The sequence below is a fragment of the Pseudorca crassidens genome, chromosome 20 (genome assembly GCF_039906515.1).
Source record: "Pseudorca crassidens isolate mPseCra1 chromosome 20, mPseCra1.hap1, whole genome shotgun sequence".
Taxonomy (NCBI): Eukaryota; Metazoa; Chordata; class Mammalia; order Artiodactyla; family Delphinidae; genus Pseudorca; species Pseudorca crassidens.
Window position 1 is genome coordinate 57,764,064 of NC_090315.1, and position 25,350 is coordinate 57,789,413.

General features: G+C 42.9%; 1 protein-coding gene across 1 annotated transcript in view; it reads left to right on the forward strand.

The window, feature by feature from the left end:
* The window catches only part of CDH13 (cadherin 13), a 1,022,168-nt gene extending 998,676 nt beyond the window's left edge, over positions 1-23,492 (forward strand). Inside the window, exons 12-14 of the mRNA XM_067721248.1 lie at positions 10,848-11,081; positions 14,899-15,117; positions 21,979-23,492. Coding sequence (XP_067577349.1) covers positions 10,848-11,081; positions 14,899-15,117; positions 21,979-21,986 — 461 coding nt within the window. The 3' untranslated portion in view covers positions 21,987-23,492. The remainder of the gene's footprint in view (positions 1-10,847; positions 11,082-14,898; positions 15,118-21,978) is intronic.
* The last annotated feature ends 1,858 nt before the right edge of the window (positions 23,493-25,350 follow it).

Genomic DNA, 25,350 nt, shown 5'->3' on the forward strand with positions numbered 1-25,350 from the left:
ATTGTGGGGGGCCCCAAAGCAAGTCTATATAGATTCCAGAATCGCGCTTCACAGTAATATTGATAATGCCCGGGTTATGGATGATTTGGGGAGGGAAAGACACTAATCACTCCCTACAGATAGAGGCTAGGTTGTAACCCACAGCACACTCAAGGATGTACAAGGCACTTTTCGTAAACTGTTATCGGTTTTAATGAGCTGTAAATTACCTAACAACATTGTTTTATTGTAAGGGAAATGCTTTTGTTTTGCTAAAGCAGAAGTGGCTGTGGTTGAGTGATCGGCACAGTAAAGCCTTTCATCCTGCAGATCGATATGGCGCGACCTTCCGTGTTGGCGAGCAGTTTACCTTTAGAGACGCATATCATCACTTACCTTATGTGGTCCAGATTAGTGCCTTCAGAGTACAGGAACTCCTTCATTAAAGACTTAAACGAACACAGAATTTCTGGCATGTGTTAAGAAAGGGGGAAAAAAAATGACTGTTAAGGAAAATACCAAGATGGAGAGACGACATTCAGGAATGCAGTCAGGTGGCATCCCTTTGGAGATGTGCTGACAGGGGGGCAAAGCAGCAGCAATTAGCACCGGGCAAATCCCAGTGTGATTATCGTTGCCGCTCAGGTAATCGCCAGAAAGGTCAAGTGTTAGCCTCACTGTCTTATGTGGGCCGAAAACTGCCACAAGCACTTTCTTGTAAGAGTTTTGGAATCCCACTGGAGATGGCCGTGGGCAGGAAGGCATAGCCGGCTGGTGCTTCTTGGCTTACTGCCTTCTGCTCAGGATTCTATCAGGCTGGTCTTCCTACCTCCTTCTCACCTGTAACCTCATCTTTCACTCCTCCTCCTGTTCTGAAATTGTGTAGGGTTCAGCGTTCCATGATTGTTATTGAATGGCTCTTATGCCCTCAGAGAAGTTCTAAATTGTGACTCCAAATACCAAAGACACATACTCTGCTTCAGGAAGTTCAAGTGCCCTTGCTCCCAGCACCCAGGCTATGCAGCGAGTTTAAAGAAAAACGAAAAAAATTATCCCTCTTAGTTCTTACTAAGGCTTGGTGCGTACAAAATAGTTCGAACCAGGAAGCGCGTGCTGTCTCTAGCATCCATATGCAGGCTTTATGCGGTTGTCAAGCGTCACATCCCCATCTATTTTCACTGAAAAGAATGAGGGAATGATAGCATAGAAGCAAGCCCAGCTATCGCTCAATTCAGCAGCGTGTTTTCATAACTTAGCAACTTGTGTAAAGTATGTCTGAGTCTGTCGGTGAAAAATGTGCTGTGGGTTACCAAGAAGACCCAGATAGAGAACCAAGCATAATAGCTGTAAAATTAAAATGGAATAGACTAGGATAATGATTTTTCATAAGCTGTCTGAGGTCCTAACCTGTCTTTTCCCTCAGTCTCCTATATAATAGACGTTCTGATGACGCAAAGTGATTCTAAATTGAAATATTGTGCAAAATACTTTTAAATTGATTAAAAGAGAAAAAAAGTTATTCGGCCCCATAGTGAAATGACCACTAAACCACAGGATAACAACGGCCCCCAAACTGGGGATGACAGGGATCTGAACTTCAAAAAGATGCCTCTTTGTGTAGGTCAACCAAGACTGCTTAGGGGATGTAGTCAGATTACTTAGATTAATTCTACTTAAAAGATGCTAGTTTGGATAAAATCAAGCCATTAGTTATGATGGCAACCCAATTAAGCCAGTTTAACACCCCTTATCTCAGCTGTTATAGTAATGGAGGAAGAAAAATAAATTGAAGGCCCAGTGATCATTCCTTGTTATTTCAAGTACCAGTAGAATATCAGTCACGCTGAGAATACTAGCTACAATTTTGTCACTGACAAAATGGCCCGATAAAAGAGCTCTTGAGATCTGGTAGTAGGAAGGCTGTGATCAGAGCCATCTGTAGGCAGCAAGTACCCTCCACAGAGAGACTGGGGCCTGGTGCTCTGCTAACCCGGAGCAGAATGGAATGGGCCAGCTCCCCAACTTCACTGTGCCACCATCAGTATGAGACTTAGGCCCTCTCAGCCTGTTTCCCCACCTGCAGAGTGAGGATAACGCCACCTGCCCTGCTGGGTTGTTACAAGGATGGGAAATCAGGAATGCAAAATTCCTGGTGCTTTGTAAGGACTTCAATATTGTAAAACTTAAATATTTAAGTCAACCCACTTGAGCTGAGTTATGGATTGATTTTTCTAAACTTATCATTGCAGAATCAACAGTGTCTGAAGCAAACTATGACATGCCATCTGACGACCACCCGCGTGGTGGTCTGAGCATTTTTCTAGAGCAGGGACGGGCTGCAGAGCCCTCCACTCGGAGTAGGGCTCTAAATCAGAGAATTAACCAGAAAATGCTGCCTTCGACATGGGTATCAATTCATGGAGCTTCTGTCTGAGTGGGGAGACTTAAGCCACCCTTCATCTCCCTGACAGCAGGACATTTCCATGCTGACCAGCCAAATCAACCATCTTAAACATGATGTTTTCAAACGTTATTGGGGAGAAAAGCTGACTCGGGCGTTAAAATACCGTCTGCAATGCCCATCTACGCCAGCTCAGTTCATCCTGCCGAGGGGTCTCTTAGCTTGTACTCCTTGGTATTCCCTCTTCCCCAGCTTGGGTAATAGCATCACCAGCTGCACGGTCCCCAAGCTGGAACCCCATCCCCACTGAGGCTCCTGCCCCATCGCTCCCAGCCCAGCTCTCACTGTCTATCCAGCCCCCTGAATCCAGCCTCTGCTCTTGCACCCTGGCTGCCCTCACCTCATCCCCCATCGTCAGTCCGCATTACTGCACTGGCCGCCCAGCTGGTCCTCCTGTGCCCTCTCTCCTCACTCAAGCCCTCTCCTTTCCCTGCCTCCAGCATCCCCTGCTCTTATCAAAGCCAGCATCCTGCTTAAAAGTCTACGAAAACTTATTCCCACAAAATAGCCACACGATTCCCTCTGTCTAGAACAACCTTCTCCAGCTCCACAAAGTATTCTCGCTTCTAAGCCACATCTTCATGGAGCCTTTGGAACTGTCCCCAGACAGTTAATTATTCCATGTCGCAAGCTCCTGTGACATTTTATCCTCACGTCTCTTCCCATACTTAAAGCGCTATCCTCAAAAAAAAAAAAAAAAACAGAAAAAAGCGCTATCCTGCATCTGTTTACATATCTGTTCCTGCCACACTGCTAACATTTCAAGAACAGGCACGCTGTATGGTTGATTTTTGTGCATATCCAGTAAGACACAGGGCAGAGCCCCAATAAATAATTATTGGCTGAATGAATAAAATAAAACTGTCATGTTTAAACATGGCCTTCAAATCAACTTTGGCCTTTTCTTTAAAGTCCATAAAATGGAAACAAAAAAAGCTAAAAGGTGGAATTTTTTTTTTTAAACAGTTCAGGTTTCAGATTATTTCTCCTCCAAAAGAATTTTTGAGTCTGAATTATGTGAATAATTGCCTCAGCTCTATGTCGAGTATCACCCGTGGAAACCTGGCATCGTTTGCAAATCTATTTTCTACCAGGTTTTTGGTTGGTTTACTATTAAATGTTTTCAAAATATAAAATGAGATTGGTAAGATCTCTATTAACAAAGCAATAAAAAATGCTTATGAATTAAAATGCGACGAGATTCTTGGCTTACAGGGCACATGCCAAAAAAAAATAAAAAATCTGTAAAATACTGATCCTGCAAACCATAGTAAATAGAACACAGGGATGAATTAAGCAATACGAAGGGGGACCATACAGAGAAGAATCCTGGTTCACTCCCATTTCTGAGCAAAGGTAAAGATAGCTTAGAGCCCTGTTCACATGAAATAAGAAGTGTGACATTTATTTGCTCACAGCTGCTTAGCTAAGGTTCAACAGATGCCCAGAAATGCGGAAGGAACTTGGGGGGAGTAGCTTGCCCCACCCAAGCATTCTGCCCTGACAGACAAGCCTCAGAATCTAGCAGGGGTGCCCAGCCTTCAGTCAGGGGCCACATCTGAACTGTGGTTCCTCATGAATTGGCCCATCCTCCTGATTTCCCTCCCAGAGTTTAGGCCTCAGGCTTTCCTGAGGCACCCAGCTGAGGTCTCCCTCCTTGTTCCTGGTGTGGACTCCCTACTCTGAGCCCAGTTGCACAGACCCCATCCTATACACACCCTTGTTTCTTCCCTAGGTGGGGGAAAGGAGGACACTTTCTCAGAATAGGAGGAAGCGTATGGAAATACAAACACATGTGATTACAGGCATGGAGAGAGCAACACATCCTTAGCTTTTTCAAATCAACCTCAATTCAAAACTCAACCAGGGGAGTGTAGGCTTTTTGAGCGTGAGCCACCCATTCTCCTTGTGTGGCAACTTATGATAAACACTGCATTTTCCTTCACCACACACACTCACAAAAACCTACCAGGTAGGTAGCTACCAGGTACCTATTATAATAGGATGATGACGGAGAACAGTCCTGATGCTCAGAGCCCGTGGAGCTCAGAAATGAGCTTCCTGTCTTTCCCTCCTCTCACTTTCTCTTCCTGCATTTTATTCTTCAAGCAGGCAACCTCACTGTGCACACTATTCCCCATACAAAATTCACGATTCCCAAGGTAAGACACATGCTACACGCCTCTAGGCCCAGTGACTAGAAAAATGTACTACCTTCCTTTACTTCTCAGAGCTAGCTTCTGAAAGTTCTTGCTGAGATTCAACCTTCTCTGCCTATGAAGCCAGCCCAGCCAAATGTGGAAAGACCAGGGACCCTATTCTTCTAAGGGGACTCTCTTGAGGAGATACACTGGGGTCTTATCTTACTAGTCTAGGGACATTGTAGCATGTGAAAATCTGGTCCCTTGTATGCACATGTTCATAGCAGCATTATTCATAACAGACAAAAAGTAGAAACAACCCAAATGTCCGTTAGCTAGTGAATGGATAAACAAAATGTGGTCCATCAGCTGAATGGAATATTATCCAGCTATAAAAAGGAGTGAAGTGCTAATTCTTGCTATAACATGGATGAACCTCAAAAACATCATGCTAAGTGAGAAAAGCAGGACACAAAAGGCTGTGTTGTATGATGCCATTTATAGAAATGTCCAGAAAACACAAATCTATAGAAAAAGAAAGGAGATTAGTGGTTGTCTAGTACTGGAAGTAGGTATGAAGAGTTAGTACAAATGGGCCCGAGGTTTCTTTTTGGGGTGATGGAAATGTTCTAAAATTAGATGGCGGTAGTAGTTGCAGAACTCTGTGAATTTACTAAATATCAATTCATTGTAAAAACAATTAGAGGAAAGAAAGAGGAATTGGAAAAAAAATTTTTAAATCCCTGTATAGCTTTTGAGTTTACATTTCTGTTTCTGATTATTATGGTAATCATGGTTATTATTAAAGGAGATTGAAAAGAGAAAAGTATTATTTTAATGTTAATTACCTGGAGAGATAATCATTATTTAGGCTTTGATATATTTCTTTCTAATCTTTTTCCTAATCATATATATCTTTTAATTAGAATCACACTGGTTTTGTCTGTTATATCATGCACATCATATATGTGTGTGTGTGTGTGTGTATATATGTAAATATATATCTTCTGAATAATGGAACATATCAGAAAATTTCAGTGTTTTTTTGGCTAAGTGGAAATCCTGTTTGGTCAGGGTTCTGAATAAAATAACATTCCCATAATTTTTTAAAAAACAAAACAAAAAAAAAAAAAACTGGCCCTGCTTCTCATTACATCCACCCACAGCATCAAAGCAGTGCCAGGAGACCCACGTGTGACATGTTTCCTTGGGTACAGGCCTTAGCTCCGCCCACCTTCCACAAAAAGCAATGTATTGTTGGTCGCTTAAGTAACGAAAGCACAGAGATTGTTTTTTACCCTTTCTAACAATACTTGATGTGATGCCAGCCACAAGCAGCAAAATACCTAAACTTTGAGCTCCACAGATGAGTCTGGCGCAGATGGTGGGTTGTGCTACAGTCACCAATCATTCCACTCCCTTGCTAGAGCTCCCAAAGTGTGCATGGCATGGGAACACTGTGTCTTATAGGCCACAGCCCTCAAACAGGTGACACACCACCAATGCTACAGAGCCTTGGACAAGTTACTTAATCCTTCTGAGCCCCAGTTTCCTCTTCTGAAAAAATGACGGAAAATTGGAAGGTAGAACCCCACGGGCTCAAAACAGCAACCTCTCTGGTTTGCTTGAAGTTTTCTTACTCTGATTAACAGGAGGGGTTCAACTTCTCTCCATAAATGCTCACTTTCATTAGTTACATGATCCTGCTTCTCTTAGAAAACGCACAGCTCTGCCCCCAAATAAACCTAGAACACAGAGGTCCAAGCATCAAATGCTGAACCAGCCAGACTGAGGGTTTGGCCGGGACAGCTGGCACTGAGCACAGGATACCAACTCGACCGTCTCATGAGGAAGTTACCACCACCACAGTGGAGAAGTACAAGTCAAATTGTCTTGGTTCAAAATCAAGCGGCAGGATCAATTTGTTCCTGTTTTGATCAATGTGTGAGGTATTACAAGCTGTCAGTGCCGAGTGGGAACGACGAATCCAGAAATGGGAGCAAGCAGTGGTCCAGAGCACAACTTCACGACGTCAGAGCATCTCTGTGGTCTTCAAGGCACAGTCCTCTGGATGGGACAGACTCACTCATTCAGATCCAGGAAAGAAAATGGTGACCGTTTCACCCATGTCAAGCCATTGTTTGGCAGCATAAAAGCTTGCAACAAGATGAATGACCCACGAAGATTTGAAGGCTGTGGGGAGGAAGAGAGAGTTGTCGTTTAACGGGGGCAGCGTTCCAGGTGGGGAAGATGGAAAAGTTCTCAAGATGGATAGTGGTGACGGTTGCACAGTGGGGATGTACTCAATGCCATTGAACTGTACACTTAAAAATGGTCAAAATGGGGACTTCCCTGGTGGCACAGTGGTTAAGAATCCGCCTGCCAATGCAGGGAACACGGGTTCGAGCCCTGGTCTGGGAAGATCCCACATGCCATGGAGCAACTAAGCCCGTGCACCACAACTACTGAGCTTGTGCTCTAGAGCCTGTGAGCCACAACTACTGAGCCCACGTACCTAGAACCCGTGCTCCACAACAAGAGAAGCCACCGCAACGAGAAGCCCGCGCTTGCTGCAACTAGAGAAGACCCAGTGCAACCAAAAATAAATTAGTTAATTTTTTAAATGGTTAAAATGGCAAATGTTTTATATATATATATATATATATATATATATATATATATATAACCACAATAAAAAGTAGCTCATAAGAAAAAGACACAAAAAATAATAATAACCCCAAATCATGGTTTAGGAATTTTAGTTTGTTTTCATGGTTGAAATGAGAGCCTGTAAGAATCAAGCTACACAGTGCAAGTTCAGACATAGAAAGTGAAGGTTAACCCTTGCTCTAGAGAAGGAGGCCTGAGGCTCACAGAGTTTATCTGAGCCCGTCCTCAAACTCTCTGACCTCAGCCTCACAACAACTAAAACCAGGGTGTTTTAGATCAGCAGCTCTGAACATGCTCAGAGCCCAGGCTGCACTTCCAGTACTCCCAGTGACTGCGGACCCCTCGGTATGAACGGACGTGCGTTTCCCTGGAAGCAGGACCATGAGCTTCATCAGACTCCCAAAGGGGAACCCACCTCCCGTTCAATTTAAGACCCACTGACAGGAGTAGTTCATCTCTCGGGACCCTTCCCTCTCCTGACACTATAAAGACCGAAGCCCTTGCAGAGACAAGCAATCCCTCCACAGGTTGCGAGGTGGGACTTTCTCTGAGCCTTAATGTGTCCTCCGAGAATGTGGCCCTGGGTTCCTCTGAGGAGCTGCCCGGAGGAGCAAGTGCAGGTCTAGCTCCATATCCCTTGGGAGCTAGGAGTGGGCCCTTGGGAGCTTGGGGTTGCTGGTGGAAAGGGGGAGAGGAGGGCCGTGGGACTTTTGCTGAGTGCCAGGGAATACCTAGAAGCTCCAGTATTTCCTGGGCCTCCGGAACTATTGGAGCCAAAGGGCTCGTGAGGAACCATTACATATTGAATCACATTTCATTTTGGATGGTGGTTTTTTTTTCAATCCTGTGCATATAAACTGGGAGAGGCTTTCCCTGAGGATTTTGAGAATCAAGTCTTTACCTTCTCAACAAAAGAAAAACAAGCTCATTTTACTTGACTTCAGAAAAAGACATCACCAGCCTGGCCTGGGAATAACACATGGGGAACTGAAGACAGTAGTATAATTAAGTTCACGAAAGGCCAATTCTTATGACCATATTTCAAATACTCATAATGCCTTCTCATCCATTGTACCAAATGACTTCATATTATATTCAGAGTGAAAAAATTATAATGCATTCCTCTGAGATATTCAATTAGTTCCATAAAAAGAGAAAAATATTTTTTCAGTAAAGAAATTCAACCAAATTACTAAAGCTGACAGTGAAAAACCAACTTCAAAGTAATTACGCATTTCCTTTGAGTTCTTGCGCTAACAAAAGTTGATGGTCTGCCACCATTAGAAGTAGCCATCCTTCTGATGATTAATTACATTTGTGTTCCTATTTTAGCAGATACTTATTTGAATGTTTACTCTAGAACTGTCTTTGGGTGTTAATCTATTTAAATTTCCACCAGCCCCACTAAAGAGTATCTGTTCCCCAGATGCAGAGACATAGAGAACAGGCTTGTGGTTGCCGGGGGGGGGGTGGGGTGGGGAAGAGAAGGAGTGGGAGTTTGGGATGAGCAGATGCAAACTATACAGAATGGATCGACAACAAGGTCCTACTGTAGAGCACAGGGAACCATATTCAAAATCCTGTGAGAAACCACAATGGAAAAGAATATGAAAGAGAATGTATACATATGTATAACTGAATCACTTTGCTGTACAGCAGAAATTAATACAACATTGTAAATCCACTACACTTCAATTAAAAATTAAAATAAAAAAAAAACTTTTAAGAGTATCTGTTCTCATGCTTCATGAACCACTGATCAGCTTCCTTCAAGCTTGTTTCTTCCCCACTAATGGAAATCGCTCCCAAATAAGTCACCAGTCAATATCAAAAAAATGAACAACCCAATCCAGAAATGGGCAGAGGACCTAAATAGACATTTCTCCAAAGAAGACATACAGATTGCCAACAAACACATGAAAGGATGCTCAACATCACTAATCATTAGAGAAATGCAAATCTAAACCACAGTGAGGTGTCACCTCACACCAGTCAAAATGACCATCATCAAAAAATCTACAAACAACAAATGCTGGAGAGGGTGTGGAGAAAAGGGAACCCTCTTGCACTGCTGGTACGAATGTAAACTGATACAGCCACTATGGAGAACAGCATGGAGGTTCCTTAAATAACTAAAAATAGAACTACCATATGACCCAGCAATCCCACTACTGGGCATATACCCTGAGAAAACCATAATTCAAAAAGTCACATGCACCCCAATGTTTATTGCAGCACTATTTACAATAGCCAGGACATGGAAGCAACTTAAGTGTCCATCGACAGATGAATGGATAAAGACGATGTGGCACATATAGCCAATGGAATATTACTCAGCCATAAAAAGAAATGAAATTGAGTTATTTGTAGTGAGGTGGATGGACCTAGAGTCTGTCATACAGAGTGAAGTAAGTCAGAAAAAGAAAAACAAATACCGTATGCTAACACATATATATGGCATCTGAAAAAAAAAAAAAAGGTTCTTATGAATCTAGGGGCCGGACAGGAATAAAAACGCAGATGTAGAGAATGGACTTGAGGACATGGTGGGGTGGGAAAGGGAAGCCGGGATGAAGTGAGAGAGTGGCATGGACATATATACACTACCAAATGTAAAATAGATGACTTAGTATGGTAATCTAAGTGCAATCCCACTCCTGGGCATATATCTGGAGAAGACTATAATTCAAAAAAATACATGCACCCCTATGTTCATAGCAGCACTATTTACAATAGCCAAGACATGGAAGCAACCTAAGTGTCCCTCAACAGATGAATGGATATCAGGGGGAAAACATCAGTTTTTACTTTTTAATATTGTATCCAAATAATATTAGGTTTCACTTAGAAGTGAATATATGCATGCAGGATGCTTTCCACTTTGCTTCAGTAACCCATAATTATCCAAAACCTAGTGAATTGATGTCAGCCTCCAGTTAATACGACAATGTAGGAAAGTACTGTCTCCCACTATGGGCATAGGCCTCTAGAAGTTAATAACTGGGAAAAAACGGTCATGAAATCACATATAGGCATTCAACCAAAAAAAAGATCAAATCTCTTTTCTCTCTCGCTAAGGGCATATGTCTCAAACAGGTTTCTTCATATCTGTGCCCCTCTCCCCTACCGCCCACCCCCCACCCCCCACCAAAACCATTTGATCTTGAACCTTTAAGTCTTGCTCTTTTGTGCTGCATCCATCAGTGTATCCTCCTGTTAGAAAGAGAAATCCATGCCACTCAATTGTTTTTACTCAATAGGCTTAGAGTCAGAATTTTAAATTTTAAAAAAATCAAAAAAAAAAAAAACATGAATGGATAAAGAAGATGTGGTAGATAGATGCAATGGACTATTATTCAGCCATAAAAAAAGAGTGAAATAGTGCCATTCGCAGCAACGTGGATGGACCTAGAGATCATACAAAAAAGCTTTTTAAACCACTGAACTTTATACAAAGATGGAAGCTATCCCTGTTCGTCCTGTTTGAAACCTGGTGACAACAGTAAAGGCATCTGGCACGTTGGGAAAAGGTACTGTGGACAGCGACTCCTGCATTGTACCGGTTGTGTGCTGACATCTCCCCCCTTTCTCTGTAGGCAACCCTCCCGCTACTGGCACTGGGACTTTGCTGATAACTCTGGAAGACGTGAATGACAACGCGCCCTTCATTTACCCCACGGTAGCGGAGGTCTGTGATGACGCCAAAAACCTCAGCGTAGTCATTTTGGGAGCTTCAGATAAGGATCTCCACCCAAATACAGATCCTTTCAAATTTGAAATCCATAAACCAACTGTTCCTGATAAAGTCTGGAAGATCTCCAAGATCAACAGTAAGTCCGCCTAACATTCTGTAGGTACCCTTAAGCTTTGAAGCCTAGTTTCCCTGGCGTGGTTTCTGTTCCCAGCCTGTGCCTCCTCTATGCTCTCGGGTTTCCTCACATGGTTTGTTTCAAGCTATTCACACATCACAAATACTGACAGTTTTCCTACCAGCACCTGTATACGATTTGTAAAAATATTGAATATCTGTTCCTTAGAAATGCAAACATGAAAGTTTTCTCTTTCGCTTCCTCTCTTTTCTATGCTGTACCCTGTATACTACACAGCCCGTACTGTACACTCCACACCCACCCAGTCTTCAGCCTTCAAAAGCCAGGGGTCTTGGCTCAGCTGCCTCTCCTCTGTGTTTACCCTAACTACCTTAATTTTCACCAACACTTTGCAGAGATTTTCCATGCTATGCTTGCTTTCCTAAGAAGCACCAGTATGAGAATCTTCAGAAAGTGTTAACCTCTAATCCTCCAACTTCCGTTTTATGCTGCAGATCTCAGAATTGACTTTCTAAAATGACCTTGACTTTGACTTTCGACTTTGATATCTTCTCCCATCTGTCCTGTCCCTCATTTATGAAACTTGCAAACAATGTCCCTTTCTACCAGTCCCTGCACATGGACAGGTGGAATTTAAAAATTTAAATTTAAAACTTTATCATCTGCCTTATTAAGACTGAAATATCAATGTACTGAATTAACAAGTATCCCTGTATCACAACACCCCCTCCACCTCCCTCCCCATGGCAAGTGTGAACTCGCTACTAAGATCACCTTGCCTCACAATAAAGCCCCAAACCGGAACTCACACATTATATGCACTTTGCCATCAATAGCGAATTTATCCTGCGATCGACCCAGTCAGGGCTGGGCGCCCTGTTCTTACTTCAGCAGTACAGTTTTTGAGAGGGATGGGGAATTACCCATTTCATGAAGTTTTGAAAATGTATTGTACAGTCGTACATAAAATTTTCTATTAAAAAATGTCACATGTATTGTTATGGCCTTATCTCATATCTCATTTGATTGGTGTCTTTCTCTTGTCATTGATTCTCTTTGCCTGTTTGTCTATTTTATTGCTCTTTAAAGGATGAATTTTGTTACACTGATTCTTTTTAATTAAAACAGCTCTTCTCTTGTTTGAGGGGTTAGTGTTTTATTTGCTAGTTTTTGTGACTGTAGCTCATTTGAATAATCATCCCCAGTTCTTTCCAGCTGGAACTTTCTCATTTAAGCGTTTCTCCTCTCCTTGCGGGAGATCAGAGAATGTTCCTCGTGTTAACCTGCCATTTCACTGGGGTAATCATCCACATTGGTTGTTTCTGCTGCTGTAGCCTTCTGGATAGGATAATACTTCAGCTGTTTTTGTTTTCAGGTCATCACACTCTCTTTTCCCTCCTGGTTTTATTTAACAGTTAAAATGCCTTCTCAATTCTTTTTCTTGTCCCAGAATTTTTTTCTGAGTACTTAGCATTGTTTATGCCCAGAAAGGAACAGTTGAAAAAAAAAAAAAGGGACTTCCCTGGTGGTGCAGTGGTTAAGAATCCGCCTGCCAGTGCAGAGGACACGGGTTCAAGCCCTGGTTTGGGAAGATCCCACATGCCACGGAGCAACTAAGCTGTGTGCCACAACTACTGAGCCTCCACTCTAGAGCCCGCAAGCCACAACTACTGAGCCCACGTGCCGCAACTACTGAGCCCACATGCCGCAACTACTGAAGCCTGTGTGCCTAGAGCCCGTGCTCTGCAACAAGAGAAACCACTGCAATGAGAAGCCCACGCACCACAATGAAGAGTAGACCCCACTCGACACAACTAAGCCAACGTGCAACAACAAAGACCCAACACAGCCAAAAATAAATAAATAAATTAAAAAAAAAAAAGAATCCGCCTGCCAATGCAGGGAACACAGGTTCGAGCCCTGGTCCAGGAAGATCCCACATGCCGCGGAGCAACTAAGCCTGTGTGCCACAACTACTGAGCCTGCACTCTAGAGCCCGCGACCCACAACTAGTGAGCCAGCATGCCATAACTACTGAAGCCGGCATGCCTAGAGCCCATGCTCTGCAACAAGAGAAGCCACCAAAATGAGAAGCCCACGCGCCACAACGAAGAGTAGCCCCCAGTCAACACAATTAGAGAAAGCCCGTGTGCAGCAATGAAGACCTGACGCAGCCAAAATAAATAAATAAATTTATTTATTTATTTATTTATTAAAAAAAAATCCGTAGTCATCTGAGTGATTGAAAAGCAAATAACCTGAGGTCAAAAACAGTGCCAGGTGGGGTGGCCACTTTTGAGTGCTTGCCCAGTGGCCTGGGTAACAGCAGATAGTCCCACCACACGTGGGCTTAAAGATCCAGTCTCCAAGTTGTGCACTGTGCCATGGATTCCCACCCAAACCTAGGGGTGCAGGCTGAGGCCTGATAGAGACTACACTATAGAACCCATCCCCATAGCAACACGTGGGGACCTACCCACCTTAAGAGTAAGTGGATTTTTCAGAACTACAGTGAGGTATCACCTCACACCGGTTAGAATGGGCATCATCAGAAAATCTACAAACAACAAATGCTGGAGAGGGTGTGAAGAAAAGGGAACCCTCTTGCACTGTTGGGGGGAATGTAAATTGATACAGCCACTATGGAGAACAGTATGGAGGTTCCTTAAAAAACTAAAACTAGAGCTACCATATGACCCAGCAATCCCACTACTGGGCGTATACCCAGAGAAAACCATAATTCAAAAAGACACATGTACCCCAATGTTCATTGCAGCACTATTTACAATAGCCAGGACATGGAAGCAACCTAAATGCTCATCGACAGACGAATGGATAAAGAAGATGTGATACATATATAAAATGGAATATTACTCAGCCATAAAAAGGAACGAAATTGGGTCATTTGTAGAGACGTGGATGGACATAGAGACTGTCATACAGAGTGAAGTAAGTCAGAAAGAGAAAAACAAATGTCGTATATTAATGCATGTATGTGGAACCTAGAAAAATGGTACAGGTGAACCGGTTTGCAGGACAGAAATAGAGACACAGATGTAGAGAACAAACGTATGGACACCAACGGGGGAAAGTGGCAGGGGTGGTGGTGGTGGTGGGATGAATTGGGAGATTGGGATCGACATAAATACACTAATATGAATAAAATAGATAACTAATAAGAACCTGCTGTATAAAAAATAAATTTTTAAAAAAAGTGAGTGGATTTTTGTTATTGTTCCAAAAATGTATTTTGATTATTTGAATTTGTATTCTTATGTAAAAATGCTCTAAGCTGACAATTTCTTTTTTTTTCTTTTTTTCCCAGCTTTAATGACCTTTAATTGACAAATAAAAATTGTATATATTTAAGATGTACAATGTGACAATTCGAGCATGGGTTTTTACATTATTTCTTCTAAATGTTGCATGGGATCTTTGTGAAGATGGCTTTATCAGTATAATAAATTTTCAGGGAGGAGTTCTTGGTACTCAGTCATCTTCACAAAAGTGGGTCCTCTTGAAATTGATTACAGTAGCCCTGAATCATAGAACTCCTCGATGCTGGGAGTGTTTCATCTGGCACTTCCTGGTATGGTGGCCACCAGCCATGTGTGGTTGCCAGAAACTTGAGATGCTACTTCTGCAGCTAAAGAAGTGAATCTTTATTTTTATTTGATGTTAATGGACTTATATTTAAGCACTCTTCCAGTTAAATGAATAAACTGCCTGTTTTGTGTGGGTTTAGTGGCCGAAACTCCACTCTTTGATTTGGAAAGGTCCAGCCCTCTCTCATGAAGGCCTCCCTTTGTCTTCATAGATACGCACGCCCTGGTAAGCCTTCTTCAAAATCTGAACAAAGCAAATTACCACCTGCCCATCATGGTGACAGATTCAGGGAAACCACCCATGACGAACATCACAGACCTCAGGGTACAAGTGTGTTCCTGCAAGAATTCCAAAGTGGACTGCAACACGGCAGGGGCCCCGCACTTCAGCACAACCGCAGTCCTGCTCCTGTCTTTCTTCAGCTTAGCTCGTAAGTTGACCAAACTCCAGTGCATGCACAGTACAAAAACATAACTTCACCAAAGCTATTGTTTTTCCATATATCCTTCCCAAAAAATTTATCCCAGAGGAAACATTCATGTTTAGTTTATGTCAGTGTAACAAAGTGTTACCTGTAAAAGTTCTCTGACTAATGGTGAAAGGCACCTTCACATCCCCCTGCCCAGTAATGTGAGGAACGGTGCAAAGGCACCCAAGGCTGTCCTACAGAGCAGGTGGTAAGAAACTTCCTGCAGATGCCCCTGAACTTGAGCTCATACAAATGTGCCCAGATTGCTTAACTGGTCTACTAGGGCCCTGTTTCTCTCTGCATTGTGTGGAATTATCTTTAGTGAGGTTAAAGGAGATTCCATGCCTTTTTAAGAAGAGTCACGAGAATGCATGGAGAGAGGTTGACGCCATAGGAAAAGAGATGAATGCATAACTCACACATTTTTTTTACTGACCAGTAGTCAGTCATGACTATGACATAATGAAGCATTATTTTAAACAAATGAATTATTATGCGGAGTAATATAGATGGGAGCGTGAAATGAATAGATACGTGTGTCAGATATTTCCTATTTATGGCATACTAGTCCAATTTCAACCTTAGAAATTATTCACATATAGCTAATGCCATTCAAAAGCCTTTGGGGCCTCAGTATTTACATTTTGAGAAGGTTATTTGTGTTGTTGTGAATTAGGAGGTTGAGAAATTGATGATTAGAAAATAAAGAATAAAAGTTATTGTATCCTGGTGACAGTGGTGAGTGGAGTCAACAGGAAATCACACATTCCAACGTCAGACACTTATAGCTGTGCTGAGCCAGAGCCCTGGGCGTAGAACTAAAGAGGAGACCTTACAGTGAGGAGTGTCTCATTGGATGGATGGGTGGATGGGTGGATGGGTGGATGGGTGGAGCAAGGGAGGGGGGCAGAAAGGAAGGGAGGGAGGGAGGGAGGGAAGAAATATATATTCCTCTCTCTCTCGTTCTTATATTCTCTTTCTTTTTCTTTTTCTCTCTCTTTCTTTCTTTCTCCTTCCTTCCTTCCTTCCTTCCTTTCTTCTTCCTTTTTCTTCAAGATATAAAATATTACAGATGAAGCTGAAATCCCCTGAGTTCCTCTCCCTAGTTTCATTTCCTGTTCTCTCTCCCCAGAGACAATAGCTATCATGAGCTAGAGTGTGTGTGGACGTTGTTTTATACTGTTACTACACACACACACACACACACACACACCCCAAATATAGTTCTACTTTGTGCAGTTTGTCAGACTTGATCTAATCCGTATTATATTGAGCCTGATGTTCTGCAGCTCGCTTTTCTTCCTCTCCACATTACACTTCCAAGCTCCATCTATGTTGCTCTGGTTCAGGGGTCGGCAAACTTTTTTCATCAAGGGTCAGGTGGCAAATATTTTGGGCTCTTTGGGCCACATCAGGGCTCTGTCACATATTCTTTTTTATGGCTTTTTTGTTTCTGTCATCTGCGTCTTACTACCTTTAAAAGTGTGAAACTCTTCTTAATTCGAGAGCCATATAAACACACTATGGTGACCAGCCAGGTACCTCTGCTCTGGTTCATTCACTTTAACTGCTCAAGAGCATCCCATCCCGTCCCATCATAGGAATTAGGCACAGTGTTTCCCTATCAACAGACGCATGTGGATTATTTAGTGTCCTGCTCTGACCAGCTAACTCTACTGCAGTAAACCTCTGGAATGTTTTCCACGAGCTTCTCAAGTGAGCGCTAGACATACAGCGAGCCCAGCACTGGGTCTGGGTTCTGAGACCCATTGGAATTCACATATAGCAGAGTCTGGGTAAACTAGAGGGCAGTACTTCCAGGCTGATTGTACAGAAATAAGAATGCTGTATTTGTGCACGTGTGTGTGTGTGTGTGTGTGTGTGTGTGTGTGTGTGTGTGTATGTACACAGATGGAGAAGATAGCTGAGTAGCCACTCACACGTCACCCTCTGTAAATACAATTACACAACATCAAAGCCTGACTCTTGACGAACCGAGCCTCTGCAGGACCCTGCTCATTTATCAGCACCTCCAGATGGCCAGGGAGGTTTTTAAATGGAGACTTCCTACTGCTGATTGTGGAAATACGGATTCCCAGGCCCATCCAACCCATGGAACCAACATCCCAAGAGACAGTGGCCTCCAGCACACACACCGAGTGTTTGTATATTTGCACACAATATATTTTATGATAATACACATGCCTGCTACTCCAAATCCATGTATTAAACATTAGTAAGATGTAATCTGTCTGTTTAGATTAAAAGGAGTATAAATAGCCATGGCAGTATTTACTTCCTCCCAACAAGGGTTTTCTTGTTCGCCCTACTTTGGGGACCCCTGACGTACAGGCATCAGTAATGAGCAGGTTCCCAAGGATGGCTCACTTCTCATCTCTCCCAGCTGAGCTCTTGGATCACAGTTAATCCTGATAACACCTCAAGAACTCATGTTCATTTTATACTCGAAGTAGTATCACTGAGAGAAGACAGATGCATGCATTCTGTGTTTGAGATATCAGGTGTGCTTTCTTTTCTCACCTAAATGGAGAGCCACCTGGTTATCCCACTGCAGGTAAGGGCACCTGAGATCAGGCCAAAATCATCCTCAGAAAGGAGCCCTGAATCTCCCTACACAGCTGGAAAGGTACTCAGTTGACCGTTCCATGTTTTTCACCACAAGACATGTAGTTGCAGCCCCCAAAATAGTTAAGAACAGGTGTCATCACCCATCTGTCTGGCTTCAAAACGAACCTCAGTCTGGCCTTATATCAAAGGTATAAGATTATTCAATAATGTTCATTTGAACATTAGAGATGCCTGCTAAATGTAATGATTCTTGTTTTATTATAGACCTAGTCCAAGTTGTTCTTCCTAACAGGAAAAGAATGAAACTAATAATGTAGGCATGTGAGGAATAAGTAACCATGGGTGTCCTATGGCTCAGACTCTCTCCTAAGAGCAAGGTCAAAGTGGCTGACCCACCTGTGCAGCTGTTAACGTGACAGTGGCAAGAGGGCACACAGAAATGGGCCTAAAACATTAAACAAGGTGTGCGGCGTGGGCCCGAAGAGCACTGAAGTTAGGTCATAAGGTGGAAGAGCAAGGTGACGTCCCCACCCAGCCATTGTCCTTGAATGGATTTAGGGATGTGGTAGAATCTGGTTGGTTTTGTTTTTTTTGAATTTTATTTTATTTATGTTTTTATACAGCAGGTTCTTGTTAGTTATCCATTTTATACATATTAGTGTATATATGTCAATCCCAATCTAGAATCTGTTTGATGTTTCTTTAAAGCAGTGGTTGTCAAACTACAGCCCGAGGGCCAAATAAAGCCACTTCCTGCTTTAAAGCTTTGATTAGAACACAGCAGGTCCATTTATACACTGTCTGTGTCTGCTTTCTGCTACCACCGCAGAAAGAGTTGAGTGGCTGCCCCTGAGACCCTTTGGCCCGAAAAGCCGAAAACATTTTTACTATCTGGCTCTTGGCAGAAAAAGTGTGTCAATGCCTTCTTTAAGGCCTTGTTCATAAAACTGCAGGGGTCACATCATCCAACCTGGGAAGAGAAAATGGGTTTTCCTCCTCCTCTCAAATAATATTCCGATCCAAGTAGACTAGCATTAACGAAACACCCCGTGTTCTGTGGCTTTTCTCTTTATTTCCGTCATTGCCCTGATGGTTTTATCCCACTCTGTAGATGAGACACTGATGCTCAGAAAGGTCCCATGGAGGCCGGTGTTCGTCATTAGACTGCCTCCCTTGTGGAAAAAGATAATAACATTTCAGTTTATTACAATACCGTAGGTGGCTTTATTGCATCTGAGAGTTGAACTGAGAGATACACACTTCCTTCTTTGACATCTAAAAGTAAAGGAAATAAAACTACTGACATTGAAAGTAATAGAAAATGTAAATGAAATTATTTTCACTGCCAATTTTGTTGTTTAAATTATGTGTTGATGGGGCTTCCCTGGTGGCGCAGTGGTTGAGAGTCCACCTGCCGATGCAGGGGACATGGGCTCGTGCCCCGGTCCGGGAAGATCCCACATGCCGTGGAGCGGCTGGGCCCGTGAGCCATGGCCGCTGAGCCTGCGCGTCCGGAGCCTGTGCTCCGCAACGGGAGAGGCCACAACAGTGAGAGGCCCGCGTACCGCAAAAAAAAAAAAAAAAAAAAAAAATTATGTGTTGATGACATTGAGGGGAAGCATAATTCTCCCCCAAGACCCTCCCAAGGAAGCAAGCTGGCATCTCCGTTAGGGTTTTTTGCAGGGCTCTGTGTGGTGTGACAAGGCAAGTTCAAGGAAGAACACTGTGCTGAAACCTTCCTGAACATTGTTTTAGGCCTAATTAATCAGCAAGAGCAAGAATATAAAAGGACAGATGAGGTGAACCATTTGAACAAGTACCAAAATTAAATGTCTCTGTGTTGGAAAGGAGAGGGCATTGAATCGTAATCTTGATCACAAGGAAGAAGTTTAAAGAGGTGACCAAGAAGAGCAAAAACAGCCACTGGAAATACTTTTCATTCTAATGCTTTTTATTGAGGTATTATTTGCATTCCATAAAATTCACCTATTTTAAGGATACAGTTTGATGAATTTTGGTAAAGTGTAGCCACTCCACAATCAAGATGCAGTTTCCTTGTATCCCTTTGCTGTTGATCCCCTCCCCCCAATCCAGACTCTCAGTGATCTGCCTTCTCTTACTAGTTTCTTGCCTTTTCTAGAATTTTCTACAAATGAAATCATACAGTCCATGTCGTTGAGTGTGTCAATATTTTGTTCCTTTTCATTGTGAAATATGTTATGGGCAGAGGCAGGGCCTGGAAGCACCAAGCCCAAGTAGAGCAGGCTGTGCTCTGCCTGCAGACAGAGCCGATCCCTCCAAGTAGTACAAGTTCATGGACAATGACAGTCGACCTCCGACCTCGCACATGCACCACTGAAAACATTACATAATCATGGACTACTTCATGTAATCAACTCAACTGTCACAGGAGATAGGTTATAGTCTAAGCTGACAAACAGGGATTGGACAGTTTCAAATGTAGTAGATCTTATTCAGCCCAAATTTTTTTCCTATTTTTCTCAGTGACCAAAATGATTATTTTGAGTTATTGATCTCACACAGGAAAATATTTTTAAATGAAATTAGTGATGCCATTTAATATGTTCTTTTCCAGTCTTTCTTCAAATAGGTGAATCTGAAGGATATAGTTTACTGCAGCCCAGGTAACCAAAGAGTTTACGGCGATGGTAGCAAGGGCAATGAAAAATTCAACTGAAAAGAAGGAAGTGAAATGAGTTCAGACGACTCCTAGCCCCAAAGGAATTCACTTGTCAAGCAATATAAAGATCCCTAGGTGTAGAAAATGATGAAGACTTGCATCTCAATTAGCATGTTCATTTCCATTGTCCTTTCTGTTAAAACAGCTTTCACCCTTAACTTTCTCAATATCGTCTTTTTTAGACTCGAGTCATATTACAAACACTTTTAATCTAAAATTTAGAGCAGCAGCTCTAAATTTTCCAAACAGATACATGACTGCTTTAAACTCTAAAATCAATGGCGTGCAGAATAGGTTCATACTGAGCCACCCCTTAACACACGGTTCCCCAACCTCCGGGCTGCGGACCGGACCGGTACCGGGCCGCGGCCTGTTAGGAACCGGGCCGCACGGCAGGAGGTGAGCGGCGGGCGGGCGGGCGGGCGAAGCTTCATCTGCGGCTCCCCATCGCCCGCGTTACCGCCTGAACCATCGCCCCTGCCCCCGCCCCCGGCCCCCCGTCTGTGGAAAAATGGTCTTGCACGAAACCGGTCCCTGGTGCCAAAAAGGCTGGGGACCTCTGCCTTAACAGATTTAGAATGAAAACCCCTAAGCTTTACAGAATAACCCGTTATATTCCAGCATTCAGTTCATTCCAGAATAAACTATACTTGCATTGTGGGTTGACCTTTTATACATTTTTCTTTCTTTGTAACACGAGTTTTTAGTGGTACCATTTCCCTGTACATTTCCAAGATATAATAGTAATTAAGCAAAAATGGCAGAGAACCGAGCTATTTCCATTCATACTATCATCAGGCAGAGTAGAAGTCCCTCAGCTGGTGTAAAACCTAGAGAATAAGCACAGTCTGGCGACCTCAGTAAACTTTGATGCAGGCCACAAAGATGCAGGAAGGGGCCACAACCAAACCCAGGTGGCCTCTGGAAGCTGGAAAGGGAAGGGGGGCTACCCTCTCAGAGCCTCCAAAAGGAACGCAGCTCTACCAACACCTTGACTTTAGCCCCATAAGAATTCTGACCTCCAGAGTGTAAGAGAATAAATTTGTGTGGTTTTAAGCCACTGAGTTTGTGGTCATTTGTTACAGCAAGCATCAGAAATTCATACACCATCTCTGGAGAACCACCACTAACTATCTTGCTCTTCTGTGTGACCAAAAAAAAAAAAATATCTGGGATGATCGTCAATTTCTAAGCTACCAAGTAGGCTTGTCTATAAAATAGCCAAGCTCTGGGCTGACTGCAGAAGATAGGGCTCAGTGAAGCAGCAGTAGTGGCTGCGGCTGGTGTGAGATGAGGTGTCTGGCATTCGCGTTTTCAGAGGAGTCCAGCTTTTTAAGACATAAACCAGTGGAACAATTCATTCTCTCTTCAAATGTTATGCTTAGGGGAAAAAAAAAAAACTTCCCCAAGGTAGGGCAATATTTATAAATGCATTTATTATAGCTTGTCAGTCATGTATCTAGTATTTAGCTAAAATGTTTTGAATTGAGTTGTTATATTTCTTGACTTGACTCTGAATCTTTTCCATTCAGGTCTGTGAGAACTCCTGACATCTGAAGCTTGACTACCAAGTTTCCATAGCAACAGGAAAAAAAGACAAAAAAAATCCAGATCTGAAGATTGCAGTTTACAGCTCTCAAACTTCACAACTAGGCCTCAATTGTTCCAGATTTTTGTTTTCTTTGCAATTTTCACTTAGTCTGTACTTCACCATTTTGACAGCATCTCCCTTTCTCCTTTAATTAATGGAATCCTCTGAATTTTCCCTGAGTGTTTAAAGATCGTGGCATAGAACTTGACCTTCTGGGAGGAGGAACAATGACTACTCTTCCTGATGTGTTGCCATGTTGCTAGTCAGCACTCCACACATCCAGTTTGGTCTGTGGGTTAGTATTTGTATATGTATGTGTATCTATACGTGTATATACCCAGTATTTATAGAGACAGACTCTACAGGAGAAGCTTGGTTTTGGTATGTCACCCTTCCTTGAGAGGCTAAGCAAAGAAGGGGTAGAAGCTATAGCAGCTGACCCCACCAGGGCCTCAGCATCCAGTTCAGCACTGGGGCAGACCACAGAGCTGACGCTTCTCCAGCAGCCCAGCAGCCAAGCAGGTCCGCAGAGGGGGAGAGCAGAGACAGAGCCCTTTCTCTTTAGAATGAGGGCGCCGAGCAGCTCTCACTGCCATCCTGTATGATGATGATCCCGAGCGAGAGAGGTGAGGAGCAGAGCTGGGCGTTTTACCATCAAACGCACGGGCATCTATCCACCTGCATTTGCAGCTGTCCAGAATCCACATTCCCATTGGGTTTTCTGGGGGCCCGGATCATGACAGAATCTCGCCCTCCCCGGCATATGTACAACAGCCAGTGTCATCGTGGAGGTCATACATGCATCCGAAGAGGTCATCAGGTACCATGTGTATACATATATCTGCCTACATGTACAGACATACATTTATGCACATACACACCATTCGTTTCATATATACATGCATACAATAGAGTAAATACAGGTAGTTTTAAAAGTACCCTTTTGTGTGAATCGACGACCGTCATTTGCAAACCTGAAAATAAAAGATGTTCATTATGTATGAAAAGTAATTGGTTTTTATTCTGTGAGCATGTAAAAGTAAGAAGGAGATTAGTGCTTGTACTGAGATTATCTTCTTGTCGATAAACTGTAACTGAACCATCAAAGCTCACACCAAATTTTTCTAGCAGATAAAACTAGTGACAGCCTGTGGCTTTTTCTTAGAGCTCGCCACGACCTAGGGTCAGGTAAGTGTCTTAGCATATTTTAATGCAGTTGCTTACTAAAGGTTTTAACCACACTCGCGCACACGCTTTCTTATGCAATCTCTGTTTGCACTTGTGCTTTTCAGTTCACCTTCTGTAGGAACTAGAAGTCATATGTTGTCTTTATTGTAGTGAAATTATGCAGATAGAGTTCCATATATTGTATTTGTTTTGATAGTAAATCTTTTTGGAGCATATAGAATGCAGAGACTTTTTTTCATTAAAATAAATGGGTGTTGGTGGTTAAAACTGCTGGACAGTAGCTTTTCTCTGATTTCTATGTTGTGTCTGATGTCACTGTTGCTGGGTCTGGCCTAGTGCAAGTTCACATTTTTGGCTGGCCGTTTGGGTCCCCTGACGTCTCCTGTTAAGTGGGTAAGTCTGTAAAGCCAGAAGCCCCCACCAGCACACAAAGCAGGCTCGGGGGCAGGGGGTCCAAGCCTGCACAGTCACACTTTACCAGATTTCGTCTTCTGGCCTCACAGGACGCAGCCTTGTGTCTCCCCGGTGGACCTCGCTCCCCTCTTCCCGTAAGGCGGGGGGAGGGCTCAACCTGGAACACACCCGGGAACACCCTCAGACAGCCAGGTGGTTGGCAGCCTGGCTCAAAGGCTAGCTAACTAAGCATCAGAAATCTCGCCCTCCTCCATGAGCCGGGGCCCTCCGTGGGGAGGAATACAGACCTCGAGTGACCCATCCACTCAAGTAGGCAAGTGTCAGATTCGCCTTTTTCTCTCAAGCCCACAGGCTCTCCTGCACTTTACCAGTCAAGCTGGTAGCTCAGCTTAGAACACAGAGAAATCAGAGTATAGGGCACACTTCATCAACAAGCAGGATGTGCCTTAATTATCCCCTATTTAAGTATATTCCCTGTCCCCAGAGTTCTTATCAGGACAAGATATTTCTGTCATGTTGTTCTTTCTAATCCCTTCAACAACAACAAAATAGCCCAATTCTCAGAAGCCAAAGTGGTAGCGTTTCCTGAATCACAGGGTGTTTTTAACTTGCTAGAATATATTTACATTGTTTACTGAAACCAAAGGTAGAATCAAAACATTATTTCACAATTACCACTGCATTTTATTTTAGTCCAGGTTATTGAAAAAAAAAAGTAAGAGCCAGAAACTGCTTTCCCATTACTGAGCGCAAGATTGAGGATTTTATTTTCATTGAATAAACAGTCACACCTTCTTTTTATTAGCATATTGATCACCTTAGCTAATTAAAAATTACATTTTCTCCTCATTTGACATATGATAAATTAAGTATTTTAGACGATTTGTTTTAATAAGCACATGTGAACATTTTCTAATTTCTATAAAAGTTACCTTCGAGGCTGCCAGTTCTCTCCAAGTGGACTTCATTTCAGGTAGAGGCACCTGCCCTGACACTCCAGCAGCACCTGCAAATCTGAACATCATAACAAAATAAATCCAGCTACGTTTCATGGTAAGTATCACCTGGTATCAAATAAGACTTTGATTCTTAAAGAACATTTTTAGAAATTTTGGTGACTCATCCCAGATTTTCAAAAGGACATTTTAAGCAGTCCGATAAATGGAATAACCATCTACCATGGAACTCTCGAAGTCGATCAGATTGCATTTTATCCAAAATGAATACATTGATCTTAAGATTGGCAACTAAGAAATTGTTACCAACGCCATGTTTGATGCTGGGTTTAGTGCAATTCTACCTGTACACAAGCTCTCCAGGTGGTTCTGAAGAAAAGGGTCTACAGTTGTCCTGGTGTGTGTGAACAGGGTACAAAAATGCAATTAATAATAATAGTTTACATGTATTGATTACTTATTATGTGCCCACACTATGTAAAATCCTTTATACTTATTAACTCGTTGAATCCTTACAACAGCTGTGTGAGGCAGTACCATTATCTTCTCCAACTAACAAATAAAGCTGAGGCTCAGAAAAATCAAACAGCTTGCCCAAGGTAAGTGGCCTCCAGAACTGGAAGCCGGGCCACGTGGCTCCAGGACTCATGCTGTCCCCGCTATATCCCGTGCCACCCCCATCTCTCAGACACAATGTCTACTTCAGACCAGAGAGCCCTGGTCTGAAGCCTCAGTTAGCATCACTATCTATCCAG